The sequence below is a fragment of the Gallinula chloropus genome (assembly GCF_964237585.1).
Source record: "Gallinula chloropus genome assembly, chromosome: 4".
Classification (NCBI taxonomy): Eukaryota; Metazoa; Chordata; class Aves; order Gruiformes; family Rallidae; genus Gallinula; species Gallinula chloropus.
This window is the reverse complement of record NC_140088.1, coordinates 21255861-21281303: the sequence shown is the minus strand read 5'-3', so window position 1 is coordinate 21281303 and position 25443 is coordinate 21255861. Positions and strand designations below refer to the sequence as shown.

The following is a 25443-nucleotide window of genomic DNA, read 5'->3' as shown; positions in this document are numbered from 1 at the left end:
TAATTAAAGATAATTAGTCTGAATTAAAGATGGCACAGGTAGCAAAACAGCAAGTAGGTATTGATTAGCATTGATTAGCAATCACCATTGATTATGTTAGTTTTCTAAGTTTGGGAATGTATTTCAAAATATCACCAGTGTCTAGAACACCTGCTGAACCTCCTTCACAGCAAGGACCCAACTCCCAATTTTCAGCTGAAAATTCACCACCATCTTGCTGTGCAGTGGTATTTCCAATAAGAAGCTACACTATAGAGTTGTGGCCTTGTACATATCATGGAATTTGGTTAATAAAAAGCACCTGAATGTGATTTGTGGCCTTAAAGTCAACACAATCCACTCCAAAAGAACCCCGAATGTTTGGATTTAGAGTTGCTGATCAACAAGATTCCTCATTTCAACTAAGAATTGTTCTCTATATATCATTAGTGAGTTAAATAAAAGGAAGGAGTTGAAAAAACTTCAGCTGCAAATTACACCTAATAAAGAGGTCTACTCACCACATTATTCTTCAATGACAGCAGGTAAATCCAAGACAAGGACTGCACACTATTGGCCTGCTTACAGCCTGATAACACAAAAAGTCATCTTCCCTTCTCTTTTTGTATATGTAAAAAATGTTAAACATTTAGTTTACTGTCATTTTCTAATGTTGTCTGAAATACATTTTGACACATCAAAAATGTTTGTAAAATGAATAAAAAATGTGCTGTCTGGTTCAATACACTACCTCAGTCATTCCTCTACGTTTGATGCTGCCTGTACTTAAATGACGAAAGCTGCCTTAATTATTTATCGCCTTTCTGAAACATCCTTTTTTCTCTCTGGTATTCTTCCCTTTTTCAAGTAAAATTGTGTAAAATGTGTACCAGCAGTTAGAACAATTGCAAAACTGGGAGTCAGTCACCAGCTAAAACTAGTGTTGATCAGGCATACGTAAACCAGTACCACTCACTTGAGTTCTACCAGCACTGAATATCATCATAAATTCAGTTCCCGATCCACCAAAATATTGAAAGGGTTTCTCATTTCACTGCAGATGAGTCATGCAAAAACTTGCTCTCTGGAATAGTAAGGCCCCATTACATTCATTCAGACATTAAAACACTAAATATTTCTCAGGAGACATGGCACCTTCCAGATTTAGCCTTCAACAAGACTTCTCCCAGACAGCAAAAGCAGACCTGAACTTATAACATGCTTTAAGATGCCTGGACAAAAACTCACACAGTTGTGCAATGCATTTACTAGCCACCATAACTGTATTCAAGAGTTTTCCTCTGGAGAGATTGTCTGCAGACCTGGACCACTCATATTTTGTCTAATATGAATTCTGAAGCTTGAGATAGAGGCACAGGAGACAAATCATCATCATAAGAGTGCTCCCAGAACAAAGATATACTCTGATGTCCCCTTCAGATTATAAATTAACCTCTAATTAGGGATTACAAACTAGCAAGAAGGAAACCCAGATACATCTCTTTCTGTTGTAGGCTAACTGATACATTGCCAAATATTTATCAGAGAACCTCAAATGAATTTAGTGATGTCAAGAAATAAAACAACAGATCTGGCTGGCTTTAAGCCAGGCATAATGGCAGCAGCAGCAGCTGTGTTCAATTCATCTCTACAGATCTGGGAATTAATCTCCCAGTCAGGCAGGTTGGAGGTCGGAACTGGATTTCTCCTGAGACAAAGAACTATTCCAAACTATGCAGCAGGACAACATGAAAAATACTGTACTCATTGCAATATGAACAAAAATCCATATTGACTATGATAAGACATCATTCATCTTCATTTCTGATTTCAACCAAAATAGAAAGATTTGTCAGCCAAATGGAAAGTGGCACAAAGAGCTGAGAGGCTACTGCATCACCTAATCTTTGCAAAGAGTATCTGTGTTAGGCATGGAGCTTGATTTCAGAAAGTTTGATTTTATTTGCCCTGCCCCCATTTCCCCGCTAACACTTTATTCAAGGAATCAATTAGGCCTTGATCAAGCATTGATCAAGAGGTCCCAATGGGGAGCCCTAATGTATTTCATCTGCAGTTATCGTTCCTGAATAACACCTATTTCTGAGCATGCACTTAATTCTTTTCATCAATACTGTGCTATCCTTCAACAAGACTGTGAATAGCTTTTTGTAGATGCGCTTTCAATGAAATTCTCCTTTGACAAATGAATTAGTGAAACTACTGGGATTTCCTTTGGTGTATTTTTTTTCCAGCCACACAGACAAATAAATTCCAACCCCCTCACCTCCTCCTGCCTAGAAAAAGGTTACAGTGATGTGTTGGAGTTCAAGATACTAAATGGAAAGCTGTTCAGAACAAACAGAAAAAGATAACCAGCAATGCCTTAAAGCAAACATTCATTATTTTTCACTAAATTCCCTATGGAGTGAAAGATGTGATGCATCTTTACAATCTCAAGATTTTCTCACTGTCATTAGCATTTCCCCAGCCTTTTAAAGGCAAGGCACAAAAGGTGTGTATCAGCGAAGACAAGACTTCAGTATATGATTAAGTCATTCACATGGGTTTAAGCGTGCACTTAAGTTATCTGCTGAATAGAGACAGATTTAAGCACATGCCTGAATGCTTTGCTGAAAAGAAGCCAAAACGAATTGGTTATAATTAAATTCTTTTGATGAAATTTCTGCAACTCCCTATTGTATGTCACCAGAACTGAAATGCTAATAAACTAGTTAAAATTAAGCTTATTACCAAGTAAAATAAACCACAGAGACACTTCTGTCTTTTCTTGTTTTATATCACCATTTATGTAACATTATTTTGCATTAGAGAAATAAAATACTTGACCAGGGCTGATGCATCAGCCTCACAGTGCAGTAATTGCAATGCAACACAATCCAGGAGACAATCTATACCTTCCCTCCACATCCGCCTGCAATCTACTTCTGTTTCTCTGAGAAGCAGCTTAGAGCCACGTCAGCATTTACACAGAGCCCTAACTCCAGAACACTGCCAGAGTCATGCTACAGGCCAGGAACTGCTCAGTGGGTGGAGAGATCTTTTAAAACCAACACAAATGGAACTCCACCTCAAAAATAAAGCATTAACACACAGGGTGCTCAGAAACAATTGCATATAAATACCAGGACTTGCATGTGCTGAAGCACGTTATGTTACTTCAGCACAGCTCCACAGAAATAATGGAGTTAAAAATGGCTTTGCACTCTTGAGAACGCAGAAGCTATACACCAGACTTGTTCTGAAATTCTCCCAGCCTTGCATAGCAACAGGAAGGTCTATGTTCACTGTGGCAAAGAAGGACACAGGCACCCAATATTTCTACCACCACTCAAAAGTTTCAATAGTAAAAAGTTTTGAAATATATGACAATAGGACAGTGTAGGCAAAGTCAAATGGTGGTAAAGCAAGGCTGGTAGAAAAGGCAGGCCATCTGACTGAAGAGTGCTGCAGAGTGACCACCCTGCCAGTTTTGCAGGACTTTCCAAAGCCTGTTGTTTTCCAATAACTTAAGAACATGTACAAACTGCATAGAATTTGCATGACCCTGCCCCTTCACTTTGGCCTTCATTTCTCCATTTTCAAAAAGATTAACATCTTCTGTCTGCATGCCTTAGACAGCCCTGCGTGCAAAGGCAAACCAGGAACACAAGGCACTTTGGTACCTAAGCAGACATCCTGCTCCATTGAAGCTCTGTCAAAGAGAAACACGGAAATATTTAAATCTCTCTGGACAGAAGCTCAATGTGAACAGCTCCTGCAGTAGGTTTGAACTAAACCTTCTGTAAGTACAATTTCTTCAGTTTGGGAATACCTTCCTCATACTGGCAAGTGGCTCGGCAGCATCAAGTCATTTCTGTGAGCTCATGAGTGCAGAAGGTGGAAGAGATTCAGGGCTTCCACTCTGTCTTTAAAGCCAAACGTGAAAGAGGTTGTGAGGACTGAGCTATACTTGAAATCATACCCACTACATTCCAGTCTGCTGTCTATAATCTGTATGGGACCAGGCAAAATATCAATCAGGAATTACAGTAATTTGTAAAATGTTTTGAGAAACAAAGTAAGAAATGTATCAACCCACAGACCGTATTTCTTTTTATAAGCTAGCAGTAAAAGCTAAAAGGAACTCATTACAATTTACTGTGGAACAGAAAACAACAGCATTTTTACACATCTCATGAAAAACAGAAGCAGCTATTATTTTTCAATCTTCTACCATTCTGTGGGCCATTTCCAACACAGCTAAGCAGGCATGGAATTTAGGCTGTAATTTTCACGGGGACCCCAAGTGAGTTAATGGCCTAATCTTTATTGAAAATTCTGGTCTTAACTTTGAGTTGCCAATAGCAGTAACTGCTCCCATAATCAAATATCATAGCCAGCGATCCTCCAGTGCTTTTGTTCCTTAATCTGGCTTATGCTACTCAGTCTGACATTTCAAAAAGAAAAGAAAAAGCCCACATTACGGTGGGTTAGTTATGTTCTTCTGTTTGTGAGCATTAAATAGTGGCACCAGAGCTCTACGCGTAAATCAGAAAATATATAGACATCTGAACAAACAAACCTACTAAAAAAAATCATGTATTACAGCTGCAAAAAAGTAAACATGGCAATTTTTTTCTGTGCCTCCAGGAGAATCTTCACAGTAAAAATAAATACAGATGCTAAACCCAAAAGGATTACAGAAGTTAGAACTGCTAGAAGACTGTGCATTTTATTAGCATAATTTATCTTTTAACAGGGTCCAATCTGGTGCTGAGAATTATAAGGAGCATCCAGCCTCTGACAGGATAGGGCCTGCTGCTTTCTGTCTATCACAATAAAATGAAGGTTAACCCCAAGCACTCCATGGATCTCTACAAATACACATAGAGCCTCACACAGAAATGATAAACTTATAAAACCATCAAACGCTACTCTGTATTAATGGAATAAAAATAAACATATTAAAGACAATATTCAAATTGTAAATGGGTGGCCATTCACATGACTCCAGCAATCTCACTGGAGTTTGGACTGCTTCACATGGTGGCATAAATTTAACCTGAAAAAATAATTCTCTCAGAGTGATAACAACCTGCTTTAGTTCTCATAATCACACTCCACTCAGTACCCACATCTCTTGGGTTGGTATTTCTGCCCTCAAAAAAATGACAAGCTACATTTTAGGAACTTCCATATGAACATGCACAAGTACCAATATTAGCTGCCAAGTCCCTCAGGTACCCACTTTGAGCTGAAGACAGCCTAAGAATCAGTCACTCTGCTGCTTTGGGAACAGTCAGGACAAAATAAAAGTGCTGTGTGTTTTTGCTGCCAACCATCCCATAGGAACATATTTCCCCATACTATTCCCACAGCCCACATTTCATTTCTGCAGAACTCCAGGGTTTCTTCTTTTGCAATGTAACCAGCCAGGACAATTGGAGTAGTAGTGAACAAGGTTTGAGCCCTGCTAAAGAGATCAACAGTGCAGCTCCAAGAAGCAAGGCATCACACCTTTTTCTTTCCTATACCATGGATTTCTGAGCTTCTCCATGCCCCTCTCTCTTCACAACATCATACTGCATAGCCAGTTCAGAGAAAGAGTAGGGAAATCCAGAGCAGCATTTATGTCATGAGATCAAGACAAACATTTCTCCATCAAGAAAAGTGAAGATGACACTCTAGAGCACGTGAGCAAGTTGGCTGCTTAAAAGCTCAGAGAGGCTGATGCAAGCGACTAGAACAAGAGGCAGAGGCAATTTTGGGGCTTCTCCCAAGCTGATGAATGAGAATGGGTCAGTCTAAACTGCCTTGAGTCCCAGCAGCTGGTCCTGTCGACCTCCACAGCTGCATGCTCTTCCACAGCAAAAGAAAAAAAAGCACTGTGCCAAACACCTACCTGTGAATGGCTGTAAAGAACTTTTGTCTTGATGCTTTTTAATAATTAACACACTATTAAAGCAACAGTCCCAGCAACAGATAGAGCAGCTTGGGAGCTTCAGAGCTTAGGAGACCATGCATTGTGTTCACCAGCACATGGATGTATGCCCACCCTGTTGCTGATATTGCAGTGCAAGCACCAGCTTGCTACTGTGTCCACTCTACAGCAGAAGGAATAAAATGGACATCATTCACTGGACAAGTGCTAATAAGTCAGCTGCAATACCCAGCCCTGCCATCTGCACGATTCAGCCTCTCAAATCTCTTGCTGTCAGCCAAAGCACTACGAGCTCTAAATTTAGAATCAGCTCCAGCTGCCTGCAGAGTCTCAGGCAACTCTCAGCTCTTGCCTCTCCAGTGAAACAGGGCAGTAACAGTGCCCTGCTTCCCAGAAAGAGGAGAGGATTGATTAAACTTTGTAGCAAGGGACACAGTATCCATTCCAAAGTCCTTCCACTGAATTAAGTTAGAATAAATGAAAGCTGCAAGTGAATCTATTACTTACCCTCTTCTCAAGCCAGAAACAGAAAGTAATGATTGACCCCCATTTTATCCTTAGAAGAATTTTACACGTACATACACTCCTCATTAACAGAAGGCTAGCTGGTACTTAAAAACCCTGATTTTTAGAAATACATGTATACACACATACACACAGATATACACACACAAACATGTATATGAACGATAGAGATGCCCTCAAAGTCTTAATCTGCAAAGTAATTTTCTGCTTTTGCACACAAAATTAATGTTTCTTTCCTCTGATGTGCAAGAGTTAGTATAGATTGCCCCTTCACTTATTTCTCAAGGGACTCCATTAGCCATGACTGCGGTGGATTTGTCTGGATTGTGTACGTGTCCATACCAGGACGTAGGCAATACTGTCCTTCACATGAGGGAAGCCAGTGTACAAATTCCAAGCATGCTGTACAAAAATACTAGTTTTAGGCTGCTGCTGCTTTATTTATTCTGTAGGCATGACTGTAAGTGTAACACAGAGACAAACTATTGATTTCCTCAGTGTAAGACCATGGATTTAAAGTCATACAGGAACATTAAGAGCCTCTAAATTTGATCATTCGCAATACCCCGACTACAACAATTTCTTTACTTAGTAAAACTGCTCTTGAACTACAGCCCATATTTCAGGCTCTGTTTTGATCTTACAGACAACTGCAGTGTACCTCCTGCATCAACCTACAGCACGTGACTCAGAGGAAAGTTAAATTTCCTGCTCTCCTTATTAAGAGCAAATAAATTCCACTGCAAACCAACAGGCTGAAGGAGGGAGGGAATCCTTCCGGACACTTTGTCATGACTCTTACCTCTGAAGAGTGAGGACCAACATTCTCTGTGACACACCTGTCAACATTAACAGTGCTGATTGCTTTACGAATCAAAATATGCATTGGTTTTTTTCTTTGCTCCTTACCTACACACTTATCGAACTATCACCCTCAACCACAGGGAATTCTACAAGATCATGATGTGGAGCATAAGAAACATTTATCTTCCATAACTACTCCTCAAGTTTTTCAAGTATTTTTTTCTATGTTCAGGGCAGGTCTTTTGTATGTCATTACTGTAGAAACCGCTATCATTTCACTTCTTAAGATCTCTTAAGCAGAGGATCTCATTCCTTTCCCGGACTGAATCAGGACAGCCTCCATAATCCCTCTTCACGACTGCTCTCTCCCACCTTCCCAGCACTGTACCCAAACAGTTTTCTGTTTGGTTTTCATGTCTGCAACCAAAACTCAAAGTTAAGTTCGGAGTGAGGCGAATCCGTCAGTTTATAAATGAGGTGCGAATATTTTCTAACGGAGTCCCCTTTCTAAATACAGCCAAGTGCTGCATTTGGGGTTTGGAGGGCCACTGCATATTAAGTAGATGCCTTTATTAAGCTGTCATGTATGACGTGTAGATCTTTCTCCCAAGAGGTTACAAGTAATTCAGAATCCAATAATGCATACAAGTAATTTCAAATCGCCCCTTCTACTTTAATTACCTTGCAAGTTAATTCCATGTTCCAGCTACAGCAGCATGCCATTCAACAGCATGGTTTTTTACAGCCCTTCACAAGTGCACCTCACAATCACTCACAGTGTTCATTCATTAATTTGGAGCCTTTCTATAAAATAATGTGGACATCTTATCCACTCCTCATCCAGGTTATTGCTAAACATACTGACTATAGCTAGGTCTACTGTTAACCTTAGTTTTATTTTGATATTTTGTGTAGTTAATTTTATTCTCTTTTTATTTGCTATTTTTATTCTTTATTTATATTTTCCTATACTTTCCACTCCAGAAGAAGTTGTTTATTGGTAATGTACAACATGAGTGTTAAATCATGGCAAAATTTGCCACCTACCCTGTGATTTTCAAGCTTCCTTAGTCTTCAGTTGCAAGAGACTTTGTTTGACAGTTCTGACTGAATAGGCAGGTTACAGTTATGCCCTTGGTTTTGGTTTATTCATGTAAGATTTATTTTTATGAAAAAAATATTTTAAGGCTAAAGATAATTCAGATATGCAACTTTACCCTTACAACAGAAATATCATGTAAGCACAGAAACAAAGGTCAAGCATAAGTAAAATTTGAAACCACAAATAAAAGCTTTGTTTATTAAATTTTTATACATTTACCTTGGCTTTTCACTGGAATCCAAGTACACATGTGCTGCAAAGAGCAACTTGGAAATATCATGAATTGTGTGCCTTTGCCTGTGCTAAGGCCACCTTCTTTGTAACAATAATAATGTGGATTTTAAACTGTAAACATATTTTTTTAAAATCCCATTCATTCTGATTGCTGTGTCTTCCTACATTTTCCAAGCAAGGCTCATTGGCTTCTATGGTTTTTTGTGGGGGCTTTTGGTGTTTATTGCTTTGGGTTTTTTAAATGGCAGATACACTTGGCAATATCTGTGACCTTGAGCTGTACACATGAGCACACAAGAGTCCTGTCCTGCAAGGCTGTTTATGCATTCTGAGCGAGCTCCTTCTGAGAGGGGTGTCTCAAGGAAGACAGAAGCATGATGTGCATACCAAGCCAAATGCTTCATGATTTATTTATAGGCAAAAGGGGCATAAAAATTTGCTGAAGAGGAAAGAAAAATGAAGAATCTGACTTACCTTGTCAGTGTAGACGAAGAACAGAATCACAACAGTGAGCTCCAACAGAAATATAATTAACAGCATGATAAAAAACTGTCAAGAGAAGAAGGGATAGGGGAAAAAACAAAAAGCAAAACCCATCAACATCTATTTCAGCTTTTTCTGGATGCACAATAAGTACATTCAGCAGATCATGCAGAATGGGGAGTGGGAGTCAAGGCAGGGAGATGCAGAGCTACTATGTTACAGCAGAACGGAAGGCACACAACATGTAGCAACTGAAAAAGCAGGTAAAGGACTAGTAAGGACAACACAGTATCTGGGCATAAGTATGGCTTGTTGATATCACTGTAGAACACACAAAATCCCACAGTAATCTGTCCCCCCAGAAGCCTAGCACTCTACTTGACAGTAACTCTTAAGGACTCCTCCCAGATTAGGTTCCCTTTTTTTTTCCCCCATCGGGTCTTTGCAATTAACAATGTACCAGCAAAATCCACAGCTCAGACTTCCCATTGCAAGAGAAGGTAGCTAGGTCCATAAACTATAAAGTCATAGTCCCTTTCAAGGGGAATTGTGGGAAAAATGAAATGCACACCAAAAAGCTTGCATACCAAGTCAGCTTTACAAGCAGTTTTGGTGGCTACACAAATCATCCACTGGTTTCAACTGAAAGGGGCTGATTTGTATTGAAGACATAAAAGCATCTCCTTTGGCCCTCATACGCCACAGAACTGTCTGAAACCCCGTAGTCAAAAGCTCAAAGGAGTGGATAAAAAGTTTAAACAGAAGCATTTCAGGGACATTCTCTAAAGCCCTCAGCTCTAATCGACTGAGAGGAACTGTTGGCAATGCCAAACACTTCTGAAAAAACATATCCCCTGCTTTTTGTTAAGATGCTGGACAGGTCTGCAGCACAGGTCTGCAGCTCAGGCCAAGGTCCTGCTCCCTATATTACAAACTCCATACACTTAGCAGCCTGCATGGCTGGAATTCTGAGCAACAGTACCTTAATTGAAATTCCATTCCCAAGAGAAAAAAACCAGTTACTATCTCGTTAGCTGCAACCACCAGGCTGCAAATCTATGAAAGTTCAATAGCTACAAAGCCTTATCAGAGCTTCTTCACTGGCTGGTAAGTCAAAACTAAACCTTTGAACCTATGGATTTCTGTGATTGAATGGAGGGCAAAAGATCAAGAAGGGGAAAATACCTTTCTTCACTAGTACAATTACTACAGAACTCATTGCATTTTGCCCTGCAAGTCTTAAATTAAAGTTTATTTTCAAATCTTCGTCACTATCTTCACACCTGCCTGACCCTAATACTGGATGCTATTACTGCCCAGTTTTGAATCACAGAAGTCATTCATGCTTGCAATCCAAGCTGATTTCCATGTCATTACCATCCAACGCTGACCTTCTGTATGGCTTTGCAAACCAGTCTAGGTGCAGCTTGCTTATTTTTTACATCTACGAGTTCAGCCTGCTGCTTAGCACTAATTGAAACAGGAAAAAGCATTTCCCTCTTTGCAGAGATGCCCAGACTCTCTGCTATATTTTATTTGGCTGTGGGGTACTTCTTTGCTCATTCATAAAGCACGGCTTTCCCAAAATGTGCATGTGAACACCACCGTCTGCCTCTGAAATTCACTGGCATAGCCTGGATTACATCAGGCAATTTCTAGAACAAAGGAAGGACTCATACCCATTATGAATAGTGACCAGCATTTCCTGCCACAGGACCCCAACTTCGTCAGCTTATAACTTTGCCAAACCTTAATTGTCTATGCTTATATATGGTAAATGGTAAAAGGTTTTGGAAGAACTTAGAAAATAGCACTTCATATGTTTCTAAGAATGAAGCAGGGTAAAGTACATTATTCTGCCTAGGTTGAGTTTCTGGTGGCTTTAATTTGAAATCCTCTCACACACCAGTGTTTAGAGCAGGGACCTGAAAGAAAGTGTGGCTCCATTTCAGTCACGTGCCTTTTGTCTTGCCCAGCTGCAAGTGGATTTTTTGTGGAAAAGTTATTAGCCTTCAAAAAACTGCCTTTTGCACATCCAGCAGAGATGAGAGGACTCAGCAGCCAAAACCTCAAAGTCTACAACCACAGAAAGATTACTCACATGCTTCCCACAGCTCACATGTGACCAAACAACTCGATAACAATCACACAGAGTATCTTCCCCATTCTGGTGGTGCCCATACACCTGTAGTGCCTTTCTGATGTACCCTCAGAGCAGATGGCCTCCCATCCTGCCTCACAGGACATGACCTGGAACAGCAGGTATGGCAAGGAATCCAAGTAAAGTTCAGGGACATGTTTTTCCTGTGCCCACAAGAAAACGCTTCCTCTCTTCGCCACACACACCAGCAAGGAGACGGTACAGATGAAGGTACAGATGAAGCTGGGGAATAACTTTGCAGGGGTACCTGAGGCAGAACGTTTTGAACAGCAGATGGGGAATGCTTTGGTTTAGGATTTGATTTGGCTAATAGTTCAGAGAAACTGGATGTACTGGCAGTAGTCAACCAGGGCAGGAGACAGCAGAGAAGAAGACAAGGCTTGCACAGCGGCAGAGAACACCTGCATATGTGTATACCCAGGAGGGATTATGCCTTTGAGAGGAAGACTCCACACTGGAGCTGTTGCTAAAAAAGAACAAGATGCGAAGAGTGGCAGTGAAAGCAAAGCACGCTACACTGACCCCCCTGCCTGAGCACAATATACAGGGAGTGGACTAGAGGCTGGCAAGGCTGGAGAAAAAGTGTCTGGAGGGAAGTAAGAGGGTTTTTCTCAAGTGTGTAATTGTCTTTAATTCTCAATACCAGAATCAGTAATTAAAAGTATATCTTAATTAGCAACAAAATTTAGGGAAATTTCACAACTCAAGAGTGTTTTCCCATGCAACGCTAAGTCATAAAACTCTGCTAACCCCCCTCCACATCTTAGTTCTGGAGCAGGCAGCTGCTGTTTCCAGCTGTGCTGCTGCATCCAGTAGAACTGTGTGGGGTGGATCTTCTGGTGAAACCATGGAGGTGCTCCTGTCTTTTGCAGTTCATAATAGAGAAATAGGTATGACGTTGCTTTTGTAAAACATGCTAAACATGTGAAGTCAAGCACTCAAAATTTATGAAATCTTAACATAAAAGTCCTCTCAGTGACAGTCATACATCATGTCTAATTCTTTTCCTATGCAGACTCAGAGGTTCCTCTAAGCTATTACTGGTGAGAATTTGGTTTCATGCACTAAAGATTTTGGAAGCCATGCAGTGAACCAAAATTAATGTACACTCTTCAGAAAATCAAAACATAGACAAGTAGGATTATGCCTTTCTCTATAGAAATGTATATATTTTTATATAAAACCTCTAGTTTTATCTTTCTTACTATTTGCATTAATTGACAAAAAGTACACTGTTACATCACAGATAACTAACGTGCATTAGTAATTAAATTGTTCACTGACAGTAGAGACACACACTGTACCTTTTACTGCAAGGTACATTAGGTAAGTGCAACCTTAAGGTGGAAGCTTCAAATTCACCACCCAGTAAAAGGTACAAGCACTTACATGTCAGTGCATTTGTCAACCCCCTTTAAAGAATAACCCTACCTGAACCCAAAACAATATGTCAGAAAATAAAAATCATGGGTCCAGACTGAGCTGGCTGCAAAATATGGCCTGCACACTGGGCTGGCTGCAAAGCATGGTCTGTACATCCTCTGACCCACTGGACAACAGTGCATACATGGATGCATGCACAACCTGCTCTTCTATTCCCATAGCACCTTCCAACAAAAGTTCATTTTCAGTTCCATGCTCAATATCACCTCAAGGTGAATGATGCCCAGTCAGAACCAGCTTGGCATATCCCATTCAAATTTAAAAGGGAGAAACATAAGGCTGAAGGCTCACAGCACTTAAACCCCTACCACACCTGCTGGAAACTCTCATAGCTCCTTTTCAAATGAGTTCTCTCACTGTGGTAATAAATACAGAGAAGAATAAAAATGAGTTTTGCTTTGGTTCACTGGGGCTGCAGGCTGTTGGTGTAATAAAGATTTATGCATGGAGAAACAACAGTCCCAGAACAAAGCATTCATGTAAAACTCAATAAAAAACAAGATCAATCTGACCTTGTACAGAGAGATCCTTTACCACCCTACTTGCCAGATAGTGGGATGCAACCTACTAGAGGTTCACTGGAGAGGTATCTACTGCACAGGTTTTCATAAATTACACCTGAAATAACCCCACAGAAGTTTTTTCCATTTTAACACCCAAACACAGCATTCCATCCGCTGCTACAGAAGAAGTTAACTCCATCCTGACCCAATTATCACATTTATCTTTTTATTCTGATTTAAGACAAAGTGGCATATTAAAGTGGAGGCTTTCCCAACATTTGAATGATCTCTGCCTGTTCAGATCAGGAGGAGTAGGTAATTTGCCTTGGACCTAAAAGGAGGCTTTGATAATTGTGGATTGTGATACTGTGCTTTAGGTCTAAACATTCAAAGTTCTTTTACAGCAGCCACACTTTACCAAGATGCCTGAATATTAAGAACACTCCTTAAATTTGTTTTATAATTTTCCTGTGTTCTTATCCTAAATTCTATTATTTATATTGAAATAACATCTACTAGACTGAGTGGAGATTCTTCAATATTATGGTTTGCACTGTAAAAGTCTTATATCTTCCCTGCAGAAGTGTAGCAACCCCACGCCTAACCTAATTAAAACAGATGTATCAATAAATGTTGATGCAAAAAGTCAAGCACCAACAGGGCTGAAACTGTTGATGCCCTGAATGCTATAGATTATTGCCAAAGTTACTGAACATCCCACACTTTGGAAAAAATGAAGCTGCCTATGAAAAGTTAAAATCAGAACTCCAGGTACTAGAGAAGCACCTGTACTTTATAGGGGTCCTGTATCTGCTTTCAGGTACCAATGCTTGCTAATGTTGGCTCTGGTTTTCTAAGCACAGCAATAAAAATATCATCCCCAAGCATTTTAAAAGGTTTCCCAAAATAGCTTTTTTATTACATATTGGCACATGACTTCCACAATAAAAAGTGATATAGTGCAGATTTTATTAGCACTCAAAAAAAAAAGAAAGGAAAAAGAAAAAAAAGAAACTTTCTTCCACTTTTGAAAGGAAAAGTGTTTAATGTATCACTAGTTCTCGCAAGCAGTTTGACTTAACATAATTCCCCAAAGGCATTTTGATCTGATACATTAATAGGTAGTAGGAACACCACAGGCTCACTTCGTTTTTTAAAATTTTCTTTGATTTTCTTTTCCAAGGAACTGAACAAGGACAGAACAGAAGAAAAAAACGCAATGGGAATTGTACCTGCATCTTGGAAATGAGTTCTGCTGCAGCCTGAACGACTTGTAGAGAATGAGACAGAGCAATGAATGCAAAACGACAGGACAGCACCCAGCCAATAACAATAACTGGAATTATAGTCAATAAAATCCCAGTGTATTGATCTATCACATGAACTTCACAACAAAAGGGCAATGGCAGCTTGCTTTCACCAATTTCTATCATAGTGGATTCTGATTCTACATCCCAGTACCAAAGTGTCTGCTGGCACTTGGTTTGAATTCTCTTTTCCATACCATTGCTCCTACTTACTAACTTTTGTAGCACCATGCACACACCCTTTCTGCCCACAGAATTTAGACTCCTTGAGTATCTGTAGGCTTATGTCCCATCTGAGCACTCGCCTCTGCCATGCTGTGCATATTTAGCTCTTTTAATGCTTCCTTGGAAGTAAATCTCTTTAGCCTCCTGATCTTCTTTTAGCCTCCCGATCTTCTTTTTTCAGCATAAAAATGATAGGTTTGCTCATAAACTGTAAAAAGGCAATAATGTATATGAGCAAACTTATGAGCAGAAACTCCATTATGAAAATGGCATGTATCTAAATTGGGTTCATCAGCTATTATTCTCTAAAAGCCTTAATAGTTAATTCATTGTGAATGTGACAAAGCCGTGCATGCTTTATGCCTGCTGAATATACACTACAGCTCTGTTTATGTTTGGACTATATTTTTTAAGAATGTGCAAAAACTCCTGCAGATCAATAAGGCTCAAAGAAATCTGCAGTAATTATTTCTGGGAAGATATACAACATATGTAGTTTTAACACATTAACAGTGTTTCATTTTAGTCTCATCACTGCTTGGAATCATTCAGTCTTACTGCATTAGTAAGTAAGTGTTGAGACTTGACATTCATGTACTGTGTGTCAGAGGATTTTAACTGGCATTGTGTGGCATTTCTAGTAATTTTCCATCTTGTCCAAAAACTGACTCAAAATCAAGGAAGTGTCATCAGATATTAGCTAGGCATCACTCATATATCATAACGGTAGGTGGGCATAGGCCCATTTAACACATTTGCAGATTATTACTCCTTAGCACAAACAAAGGTCTCGTTGGCCTTTGACTCTACAAGTTGCTCCATCTCTTGTATAAACATAAAGCAAAGGTGTGACATGATCTGGTGCCAATCTTTACCCTAGGCAAGACAGAAACTCACCCTACTTCTGAAGTGCAACATGGCTGAAGAACTGAAACATCAGACTAGCTCTTACAAGTGCCTGCACCACTCTATTAATAACAAAGTAGTTGCTGGAGTCCATCTAACACACCTAATGGGAACAGCAAATAAAAGAAAAAGGCTCTGGCTTGGGGTTAATCCAATATTCTCCATCTATGGCAAAGACAGGAAAAGTTAATTAGTGTCTAAACTTAGACCTTTTACTCAGACTTTAACATCGTCCTTGTACTGAGTAAATGGAGCTTCTTCTCTGAATCTACCATACCCAGGATATTTCTTGTCACCTGGAGCTCCAGCATGAAACTTGTTTGGACAGCTCAGTACCCCATAAGCCCTGCTTGGGAAGTGTTGAGTTGGTAGGGCCGCCTTCACACTCATGTTCACATCAAACATCTGGCTGACCTCAAGTGCTAGGAAACCAACAGATGCTCCCCCAAGATAAGGGCAAGTGACATGACCATGCTGCCCAGCTGAATTATGATGACCTGAAGGGGAAAATAATTACTCTGAAATTCTGCAGCTCTCCCTTTACACGCATTTGCAAACCCCAAGCTAAGGTTGCAATGGGACCTCACCTGCTAATTATAACAATAGAAAATTTCTCTTTTTTCTGGGAGTCTCAAAACAGCATCTAGAAACTGCACTGCATGTGTAAGTGAAGGAAATGATGAGAACAGATGGTCAAGAACAGAAAAGAGACAAGGTGGAGTGTTTTGCCTGTATTTAAATTCTACTGCTGGTTTTGTCCCCAGTTTGCTGTTCCCAAATGTGCCACACACAGACTGCTGCATCAGATGCACAAGAGTCAGTCCTGCAGCAGCTTAAAAAAATTATCGGCAAGCCTGTTTGGTTTACCTAATTCTGCCTTTTGGCTGGTAATACCCTCCTGTTGGGCAACTGAAATGTCTATAATACCTTATGTAGGCATCACTAATTTAAACAAACTAGCCTCCTTTTCTTTACCTCCAGAGCCAGAATTTTCTGAGGTTCAGGTAATTGTAATCCTTAAAGAAAAAAGCCAATGCTGCTATTTGACTTAAGTAGTAGTGTTAAGGTAGATAAAATAGCAAACAAATGATTTGGAATATAAACACAAATGCTGCTTTGCTAAGTGCATGGCTTTCTATCACAGGAGATAGTTTTGTTAGGAAAATAATTATCAAATGCTATGCTCAAAAGTGGCACGAATGTCTGGGTTGGCAGGGAACATACGGTTTATCTCTCCTTTACATTTGAAATGGCAGTAACTCTGTTGCCTATCAGATCTTGCAGGCGACCCCAGGTTGGAGCAAAAGCCCATCAAAATCAGCAGAGGTCAGCCTTATAGATCAATGAGCACATCTGTCCAGAGATGGCAAGCTCTAGCAGAAAACAGGCTTTCTTGAAAGTGTTTTCCTGACCATATGGTTTAGGGAGGTGATTGTGCCCCTGTACTCGGCATTGGTGAGGCCGCACATTGAGTACTGTGTCCAGTTCTGGGATCCCCAACATAAGAAGGACAGTGAGGTCCTCGAGCGAGTCCAGAGAAGGGCAACCAGGCTGGTGAAGGGGCTGGAGGGCAAATCATATGAAGAGTGGGTGAGGGAGCTGGGGATGCCTGGAGAAGAGGAGGCTGAGGGGAGACCTTATCACCACCTACAACTACCTGAAAGGAGGTTGTAGAGAGGTGGGCAATGGTCTCTTCAGCCACGTAACAGGAGATGGGACAAAGGGAAATGGCATGAAGCTGTGCCAGGGCAGGTTTAGATTGGATATTAGAAAAAAACTTTTACTGAAAGAGTTGCCAGGGCCTGGAACAGGCTGCTCAGGGAGGTGGTTGAGTCACCTTCCCTGGATGTGTTCAAAAAAAGGGTAGACGAGGTACTTAAGGATATGGTTGAGCTTAGGACGGGAGTGGTTGGACTTGATCTCAAAGGTCTTTTCCAACCTTGTGATTCTGTGAATCTGTTCTAGGTAGTCCTGTGAGGAGCAGGGAGCAGGACTCTATAATCCTTATGGATCCCTTTCAACTTGAGCTATTCTGTGATTCTATGATTCAAAACACTATCAGGCACTAGTGGTATTGCATCAATCTATATTAAAAAAATAAACACTACTCTATGAGGTAAGCCCTGCCTACGCACTGAGACTAGGCTCAAGTCTAAAACCAGAAAGGAAGGAGGGAAAACAGCTTTATACTTTCTTTCCTCTGTTCCCAGGTCCTTTGATTAACTGCTACCAGAGCTGAAGAAAAGAAGGGAGGAAGGGCAGGACTCCGGTCCTATCCACTCCTGAGTTTCAGTATCAGCCAAGCGGAAGGACCTAAAAAAAGGGAAATGACGAGCAGATTCTTAACAATAAAGGAGAAGAAACAAAACTAGGGGAGTTTTGTGCTCAGTATTTACAGTTCAAACAGGTAGGAAGTTAGGCCTTTAATATGCACCACAGCACTACACAGAGAAGTGTTTACACATGATGTATAATGCTCTCAGGCTGTGTGCATGGTATCTTCCTGGTCTTTGCAGCACTTGCTGCTGTGGCTGCAATAATTTCCCTGATTTTGCTACTTGAAATTGCTAAAAGAACACAAGCTCATGTGCTAAGCTGGAATGAGAATCTAGTGTTTCGTCTGCAGTATTAATTTACTGAGGTGAAGTAATTCACAGACTATTTCTTTCCCATTTAGTGGCTTTGAAATAAATTTCCTGTCACCAATGGAGTTTCAGCTGTCAGGTCTCTGATTGGATCCTGTGACACTATTGAAAACAGTAGGGTTTTTTATTCTCTTTTTCTTCCCACTCATTAACTTTTTCCTCATTTTCTTTATTGCTATTTCACTTACAGATGAGCTGGCTGAAATTCAGAAAACTCTCAACAGCACAGTACAAAACATCATGGGCACTCATTTTCCCCTTGGACTATTCCAGAAATAAAAACTTTTTGATGCCTGGGTAGTCATCCAGACACGTATATAGTATCAGTTCTTTCCATAGCTGGCCCTAATCTAGTATGAAGATTTAATTCTGATCTTATTAATTCACTGATGTAGATCTGTCAACGATTATTTTCTTTACTCTTCTCAGTAATCAGCTTCAGCTTTTCTTAGAAAAAAAAAATCAATAAACAAATAAATAAAACCAGGCTTAGCTACAAATCAGGGATGAGAGGAAAGAGAGCATATCTAAGCTATCTTCTTACTTATCAAATCCTTGATCTGATGGAATGTATCCAACCTTGGTGCTTTATAAGAAAGCAGCTGGCTTTGGATAATCAGAGAGGAATGAGCATTTTGTCTACTTCAAACCCTTTCCTCTTTCTAATATATTCCTGTATGGTCAATACGTGGTGAAGAATTCCCTACATAAATTTATGGCCTCTTTAGGCCTTAAGGTCTACACAACCAAGACTCATTCTCTGCTTCTTTTGATTGGATTATTGGCCACCTTGCACATCCCAACCAGGAGCAGAATATGTTCTTTGTAACAAAACACCGGAGGAAAAAAAAATTGTCTAAAAACCAGGGGATGAAAAGAAAAAGAACTGACTTGGGATCTTATTTCCTTCCAGGACACGGGTTATTATTTCAGTTGCAAGTGTCCAGAAACATGGTATCTCTACATGTGTGCTGCAAAAACCAAATAGACACAAAAATCCTTCCTTCCCAAAGGGCCTGATACCTGTTTTTACCAGTGACTATTATTTCTGGACCATAAGTAAGTTCCTATTTGCAAAAATTTGCATTAGACCATGTTCACATGCCCCTTCTGGCAGCTTCTCTGCATGTCCTGTTTCCAATTTAACTGGAGCAACATTGCAATTAGGCTGATCAGATCAGCTGGGACAGCCTGGCATTGAGAGTATGGAAACCAACTAATTGTGCCAATTAGGCACTGTCAACGAAATAAAAATTGAGAACTAACTTTGCTTTGGCATAGTTATTTATTATTTGGACATAATACATATGATGAAAAATCAAAATTGTCATTACTATTAGAGAAACATGGACTAAATACTTCTTAAAGGTCATTGTCGCACCCAGGACAGCTACACATATTCTGCTGTAATCAGAGAAAGATGACAAAGGCACTGAGTGGAGATTTAGAGAATCTGGGTTTGCTTCATAGCTCTCCCACAATCTCCCAGCGCAACCTACTCAAGGCACTTAGTTTCACTTTGCTGCAGCTCCCCATCTGTCTAATGAGGATAATAATACTTTCCATTTGTCTTATCTATTTAGATGGTAAGCTCTACTGGCCAGGGACCTCCTCTCACCAGGACTTTTATACAGAATGAGTATTCTGATCTCATGGGCTGCCTGTAGGGGATACTGTAATACAGATAATAAATAACATAATCCATCATGATTTAACACCTAGATATGAGATTCTTAACCTGGACTTTCCATGGAATAACAACCTTTTTCACTGCAAGCATGCAAATATAGAACTCTGCTGAGCATGTATGAAAGGCACAGAATTCAAGCAATTTAGCTCTGCAAACACAGATCTTAAGCAATTAACCTAATAGACAATGTTTACACAGACACCTAAGGATCAGCTAGGTCAACATCTGAGCATGGAAGTGTTACTTAGGCATAAATTTCTTTAACTCAGAGCAATGGTATGTGTACTTGTACATTCAGCACTTGTCTGAAGTCAGCATCATAACTGATCATGCTAGAGTGGCTCGGGAAGATGGTACCTCATCTTCCCCAAGGACCTGCCCTCAGCTGAAAAGCATATGCACTACAACAGTGTTAGGAGCACTCAAGCTAAATGTTTTGCTAAAATTCACCAAGATGATGACTATAGCTAATAGCTCTGGTGGACATTAGATCTAGAACAGATTTGCAAAGGGGAATGCAGCGTAAATGGACTCTTAATTTTGTCTCAAGATAGCCTATAGAGACCTGCAGCACAGCTAGGTGATCGTGCAATGCAGGGTCAACCATCCATGAAAAAAATCAACGGAAACCCATAAACGAACTTTCTCAAGTCTGACTTACTACCTCTGGTTATTACCTCTGTCACCTGCTGAGGACAAGGACAGTAACCTGACCCATCAGAACAAATCTGCCATTTCCTAATTACTGCTAAGCCTGAAGCAGAGGGATCTCTGTTACAGAATCTTGAGCAAGAAGAATAGCTGAAATGTCAAGAATCTTACTGAAGCAAGAAAGCATTGTTTGCCTGCTCCACTCATCAATTTGCATCTACATTCAGATGCAAGATTATATACACCAGCTTGTATACTTATTTCAAGAAATGCCATTTGCTCTGATTTCCCTAGGGAAATCTCATGATGGAAAAGTTTATCTTCTTTCACATTGTAGCTTGAGCAAATAAGAATTACTGCAAAAATCCATTCTTTGTTCACCAAGATCTTAGAATGACAGCTGCACAACTCACCCCTCTGTGTATTTTTGCAGAATGTATAGGATGGTTTAGGTTGCCTTTTAAATATTTTATTTTTCACTCTTTATTTCAGATTTTCAGATTATTCTGTTCCTCTGAATGCAGAGAAATAGGATCGGGCCTGTTTCTTGAGAGATTAATGAGGCCTTGTCCTGCCTTTACTTTGCCACTGAGTAAAGAATACCTGACAGCTCCTTAGTTGGTGGACACCAGGTAAGTTCTTTCCAGTCAGTAAAACTGTGAAGCCTTAGGGTACCTAAACTCCCTATTCAGAGACCTAACATGGATCAATCCTGACTAATGCACAGCTATGCAAAATTCTCATTTACAAACTTTACTTCTGCTTTTGACCTCCATTCTCCATCTGTCCTCTTCTACTTAAAACACTTTGTCTGTCCTCCTTTCTTTCAAAAGTCATTGGCAAATGCCAGAGGTAAGCAATTATCATTTACACCTCACATCACAGCAGCCTAATACCAAATTACTTACAGGTTTGCTCTGACAACCTGATACAAATGTCATATGTGAAGAACCCAAAGGTAAAGGAACAGTCTCACCTGCTCTGCAACATACTGGGTGAAACATAAATAGATTGAAATGTCTCTTTGATTCTGCTCATTTCTCATTCACATAAGCAGACTCCTTGGGAAATCTCATCATTAAGCAATCGCACTAACTGTAAGGCAGCACCACACACAAACATCCTGCTGTCTAACACCACATAAAACTCTACTCCTCCAGTGCAGTTGTTTTGATCTAGTAGTTGTCCCTGCCCTGCTCCCTCACAGTCCATTTTAGGACTCCAGTGGTACTCCATGCCTCCAATATCACCCATGTCTTTCTGCAAACCACCCGTACCAGTAACAGCAGCACATGCTCCCAACTACATCCTTCCCCAACTTATAAGTGCCAAATCCTTTTCTCTCTCTTCTGCTTTTAGGAGCAGAGTAAGAGGTGCTCTTGTCTCATGTGAAATTTGTCTATCCAGCCCTTGCAGGTCTAAAGACTAACACAAACCTATCGTTAGGATGGGGTGCACTACAGGAGATAATAGCAAATGAAGGTCCAAATTGTTCTTGGTTAAGCCAGGCACATCCATGTGATCTGTATGCTTATATCATAAGTGCCTTCAAGGAGGTCTTAGGAGCGTGATTTCAGAGCAGGAGGCAACAGGAAAACAGTAAAGGCAGATAGGATCTGGTGAACCAGATGACATTTGCATCATCATTACTACTGTCTGTGGTTATACTTAACATGCCAGACTTTTTCTCACACTTATTGAGCAGAGGAAAGGGGGAGGCCAGTGAAGCCTGCTACTCACTCAGAGAGATGCAGAATGATGTTCTAATCAGTGGAGCAGTGTTTGATCTCATATACATAGGTTATAACTTAAGTATCTGTCACCCAACTATGCCAGCATGCCCGGATACTTCAGCTTAGTTAATTCCACTTCCTTTCTTTTCATCCATTCCAAGCCTCACTTCGTGAGATTATTACATACAGACTACTGAAACATGCAAGGGACCACACAATATCCTATCTTTTGCTTCTTGATTCCATTTTAGTACTCCATTAATAGCTTTTCATTGCTTTTAAGCTCACCACAAAATTATTTCAACTGCCTGTACACCTTGTCTATCATCTGTCCATCCCAATTCACTAAATTTGTTTAGCACTTTGCTCCTTATTGGTCCATAGTGCTGGGGCTGGCCAAATATCAGGAGGTTAAAATCAAATACATTATCCCATGAACAGTACAGAAGAATATACTACCCAGGCAATCGAACAGCCTCCATCAGCCTGCCTTAAACATCTGTGCAGCCAGACTGCAGTTTCTTTGGCTGTGCACTACCAAAGCTCCTATTTCCAAATGGACCAAAAAGTTAGGAAAAGTTAGCTAAACCAAACACTGTACAAGAAAATACAGTAGTGACATCACACATGAGCAGGACAACTTAGTTGCTGTCACATTTGTGGTGATACCTTCTGGAGACATGAACTACAGAATTTCAGTAAAAATTAAATCTTATTTTCTATCAGGAACAAAGCCAGATGACCTGATCCTGCAATGACTGCTGAACACAGTGTCTGTCGTACACACAAGGTTGCCCATGTTTAGTAGCTTACGCTTTGCAACTTAGATGGTAAATCTTATAAAATCCCAATTGCAACAAAACAGCCCTCTTAAAAAGTAGTAAAGAAGGGGCATTCTTGGGGATATTTAACAAAAACAGAGATATTTTGTGAGGGTATAGTTTTTATTTTGGCAGAACAGTGTTGAGAATGCCTGTGAAATAAGAAAAGACCTTAGAGACACGGCAACCACAGACCCTGACAGCAGCCTTGGTTTGATATTCAGGAAGTTTGTTCCTTCAAGTATTTATTTTGCTACCAATCCTACCTAAAAAAACAGCAGCTGGACTAAACCAATGCCCTGGCCCTAACTGAAAAACACTATCTCAAACACAGGTCAAACAGAACTAGCAATCAGGAGAAAGACAGACTAAGAACAAGCCTACATAATAAGGTTTTGCACCAAGAAACAGAAGCTCCTACCACCACCCATTCCCCTTCCAAGTAGATAGACTCAATAGAAGAACCCATCAGAGCTCAAAAATCTCACTCATATTTCATGAGTATCGATGCACATTGTGGAAAGACTGACTAAACAAGAAGTTAATTCAACACTGACTAACGAAACACCATTTCAACAGTCTATAGTTGGTTTATTCAGAATTAAAGTAACTGTAATCAGCCCTAATCTAAAATAGAGGCATTGCTGAATAGCTGTGGTTCACAAAGGTAAGGACAGGCAGATAGTGAAATGCTGGTACCGAATCAGATCATGCTTCCCAATTCTCCCATCCAAAGAGCTCCTAAATGAGTTTGGATTCCTTTGCATTACTTGACCCATCAAGTACAGTCCTTACATCACGTGCTGAAGGGCATTAGTCCTTCTATCATGCATTGAAGGGCATTAGATTCTCAGTATTGTTCTGTACATGTTAGGAGGAGTGGTACCCACAAACATCTGCACCTCCCAAAAGGATGCCCACCTTGGGGTGGCAGAGTACACTCACCAATAGCAGCTGATCAAGGGAGACTTTACCCTTCCCAAAAGGAGTGAGGACGACCAGAAAACCGTATGAGATAAAAGACAGAAACTATTCCAGTACCAAAGACTGACTGCTAAATCCTGATCCTGATACATAAAATGACACCTCTAATTTATGGTCACACCTGAGCTAGGCCTTTGACCAAAAAAAGCACAAAACAGGTGCACATATAAGTAACATCATTAGACTGAGCACCCTGTGGACTCCTGCTGCACTGGCACTGAAGCTGTAATCTAGCAATTGCATCTGCCTGACCAGACACTTCTCCACAAAGTGGCTATTTATAAGACTGTTAAAATTGTCAAGGACTTTCAGGCTCAGATTCTAACTTCAGTCTTCCCAGTGTAAATTTCTACTCACAAAATTGCCTTAATTGCTATTTATGTTGTTCATTTTAGTTTCAAACCACCTAGCTGCAGCATAAATAGCTCTTACTAACCTAGACTGACTAGTCCTGCCTTTTACTTGTTAAAAATCAGCAGAAACAACCATTTAAGGCAGGAGTCTGGAAAGAATCCTCTATTGAGGTTGAAATCTCACAGTCACTTGAAGATTTTTAATGGATTAATTGTTCTTGGGGGCTGTGTGCCTTGACTTATTCTGTAGTTCCCGGGGAGCAAAACGAATACGTGAAGCACAGTGAGGAACAGACTTTTACAAAGGAATCACCAGCTCAACAAACTAAATCCCAGCTTCACTTCACTCTGAGGTTTGCCAAACCTCATGGTAAAATCCTGAACTTGAGCAGCAAGATCACCTCCCTTCCTGGTCTTCAGTTGAACAGAACCAAATATATACACTAACACCAGTTACAGCAGGCTCTCACAACTCGTAAAGTCCAGTTTTGAGTGGCACCAAGTTCCATTTTAATAAAATACACCAGGGACATGGACCAAGCCTCTGTTAAATCATGGACAGCTGGAACCTTATTAATCTTTGATTTTGTTGCAGTTTCCTCATGCTGGCACCTTTGTTTCCTGACATCTCAGCCTTTTGAGAGTTAATGACTAGCAACACCAGCACTGCCAAATCTGAAGGACTTAATTTCCAATTTAAACAAAAATCAACCTCTTTACAATGTTTCCTGCCTACAATGATCTTTCTGCCCAAAACTTCATCAGTCCCACTGGGGTAGACATCTGGAGTTGATGGCTACCAAAGCTGAGTAAAACGTTATTCAAGGGCACACTGCAAAAGATGTCTTCACAAATCTCTTCCTCTTCTCTGAAGAGTTCAAGGAAACCCATACCACTACTAACCATTCCCTTCTTAGAGATCTCATCCTCCAAGGACATGTTAAAAGCATGGT

The 25443-nt window shown here is 40.3% G+C and overlaps 1 protein-coding gene across 1 annotated transcript in view; it reads right to left on the bottom strand.

The window, feature by feature from the left end:
* Window positions 1-25443, bottom strand: part of TSPAN4 (tetraspanin 4) — a gene marked incomplete at both ends in the record, with an annotated part of 195318 nt that overhangs the window by 42948 nt on the left and 126927 nt on the right. Inside the window, one exon of the mRNA XM_084262685.1 lies at window positions 9060-9134. Coding sequence (XP_084118811.1) covers window positions 9060-9134 — 75 coding nt within the window. The remainder of the gene's footprint in view (window positions 1-9059; window positions 9135-25443) is intronic.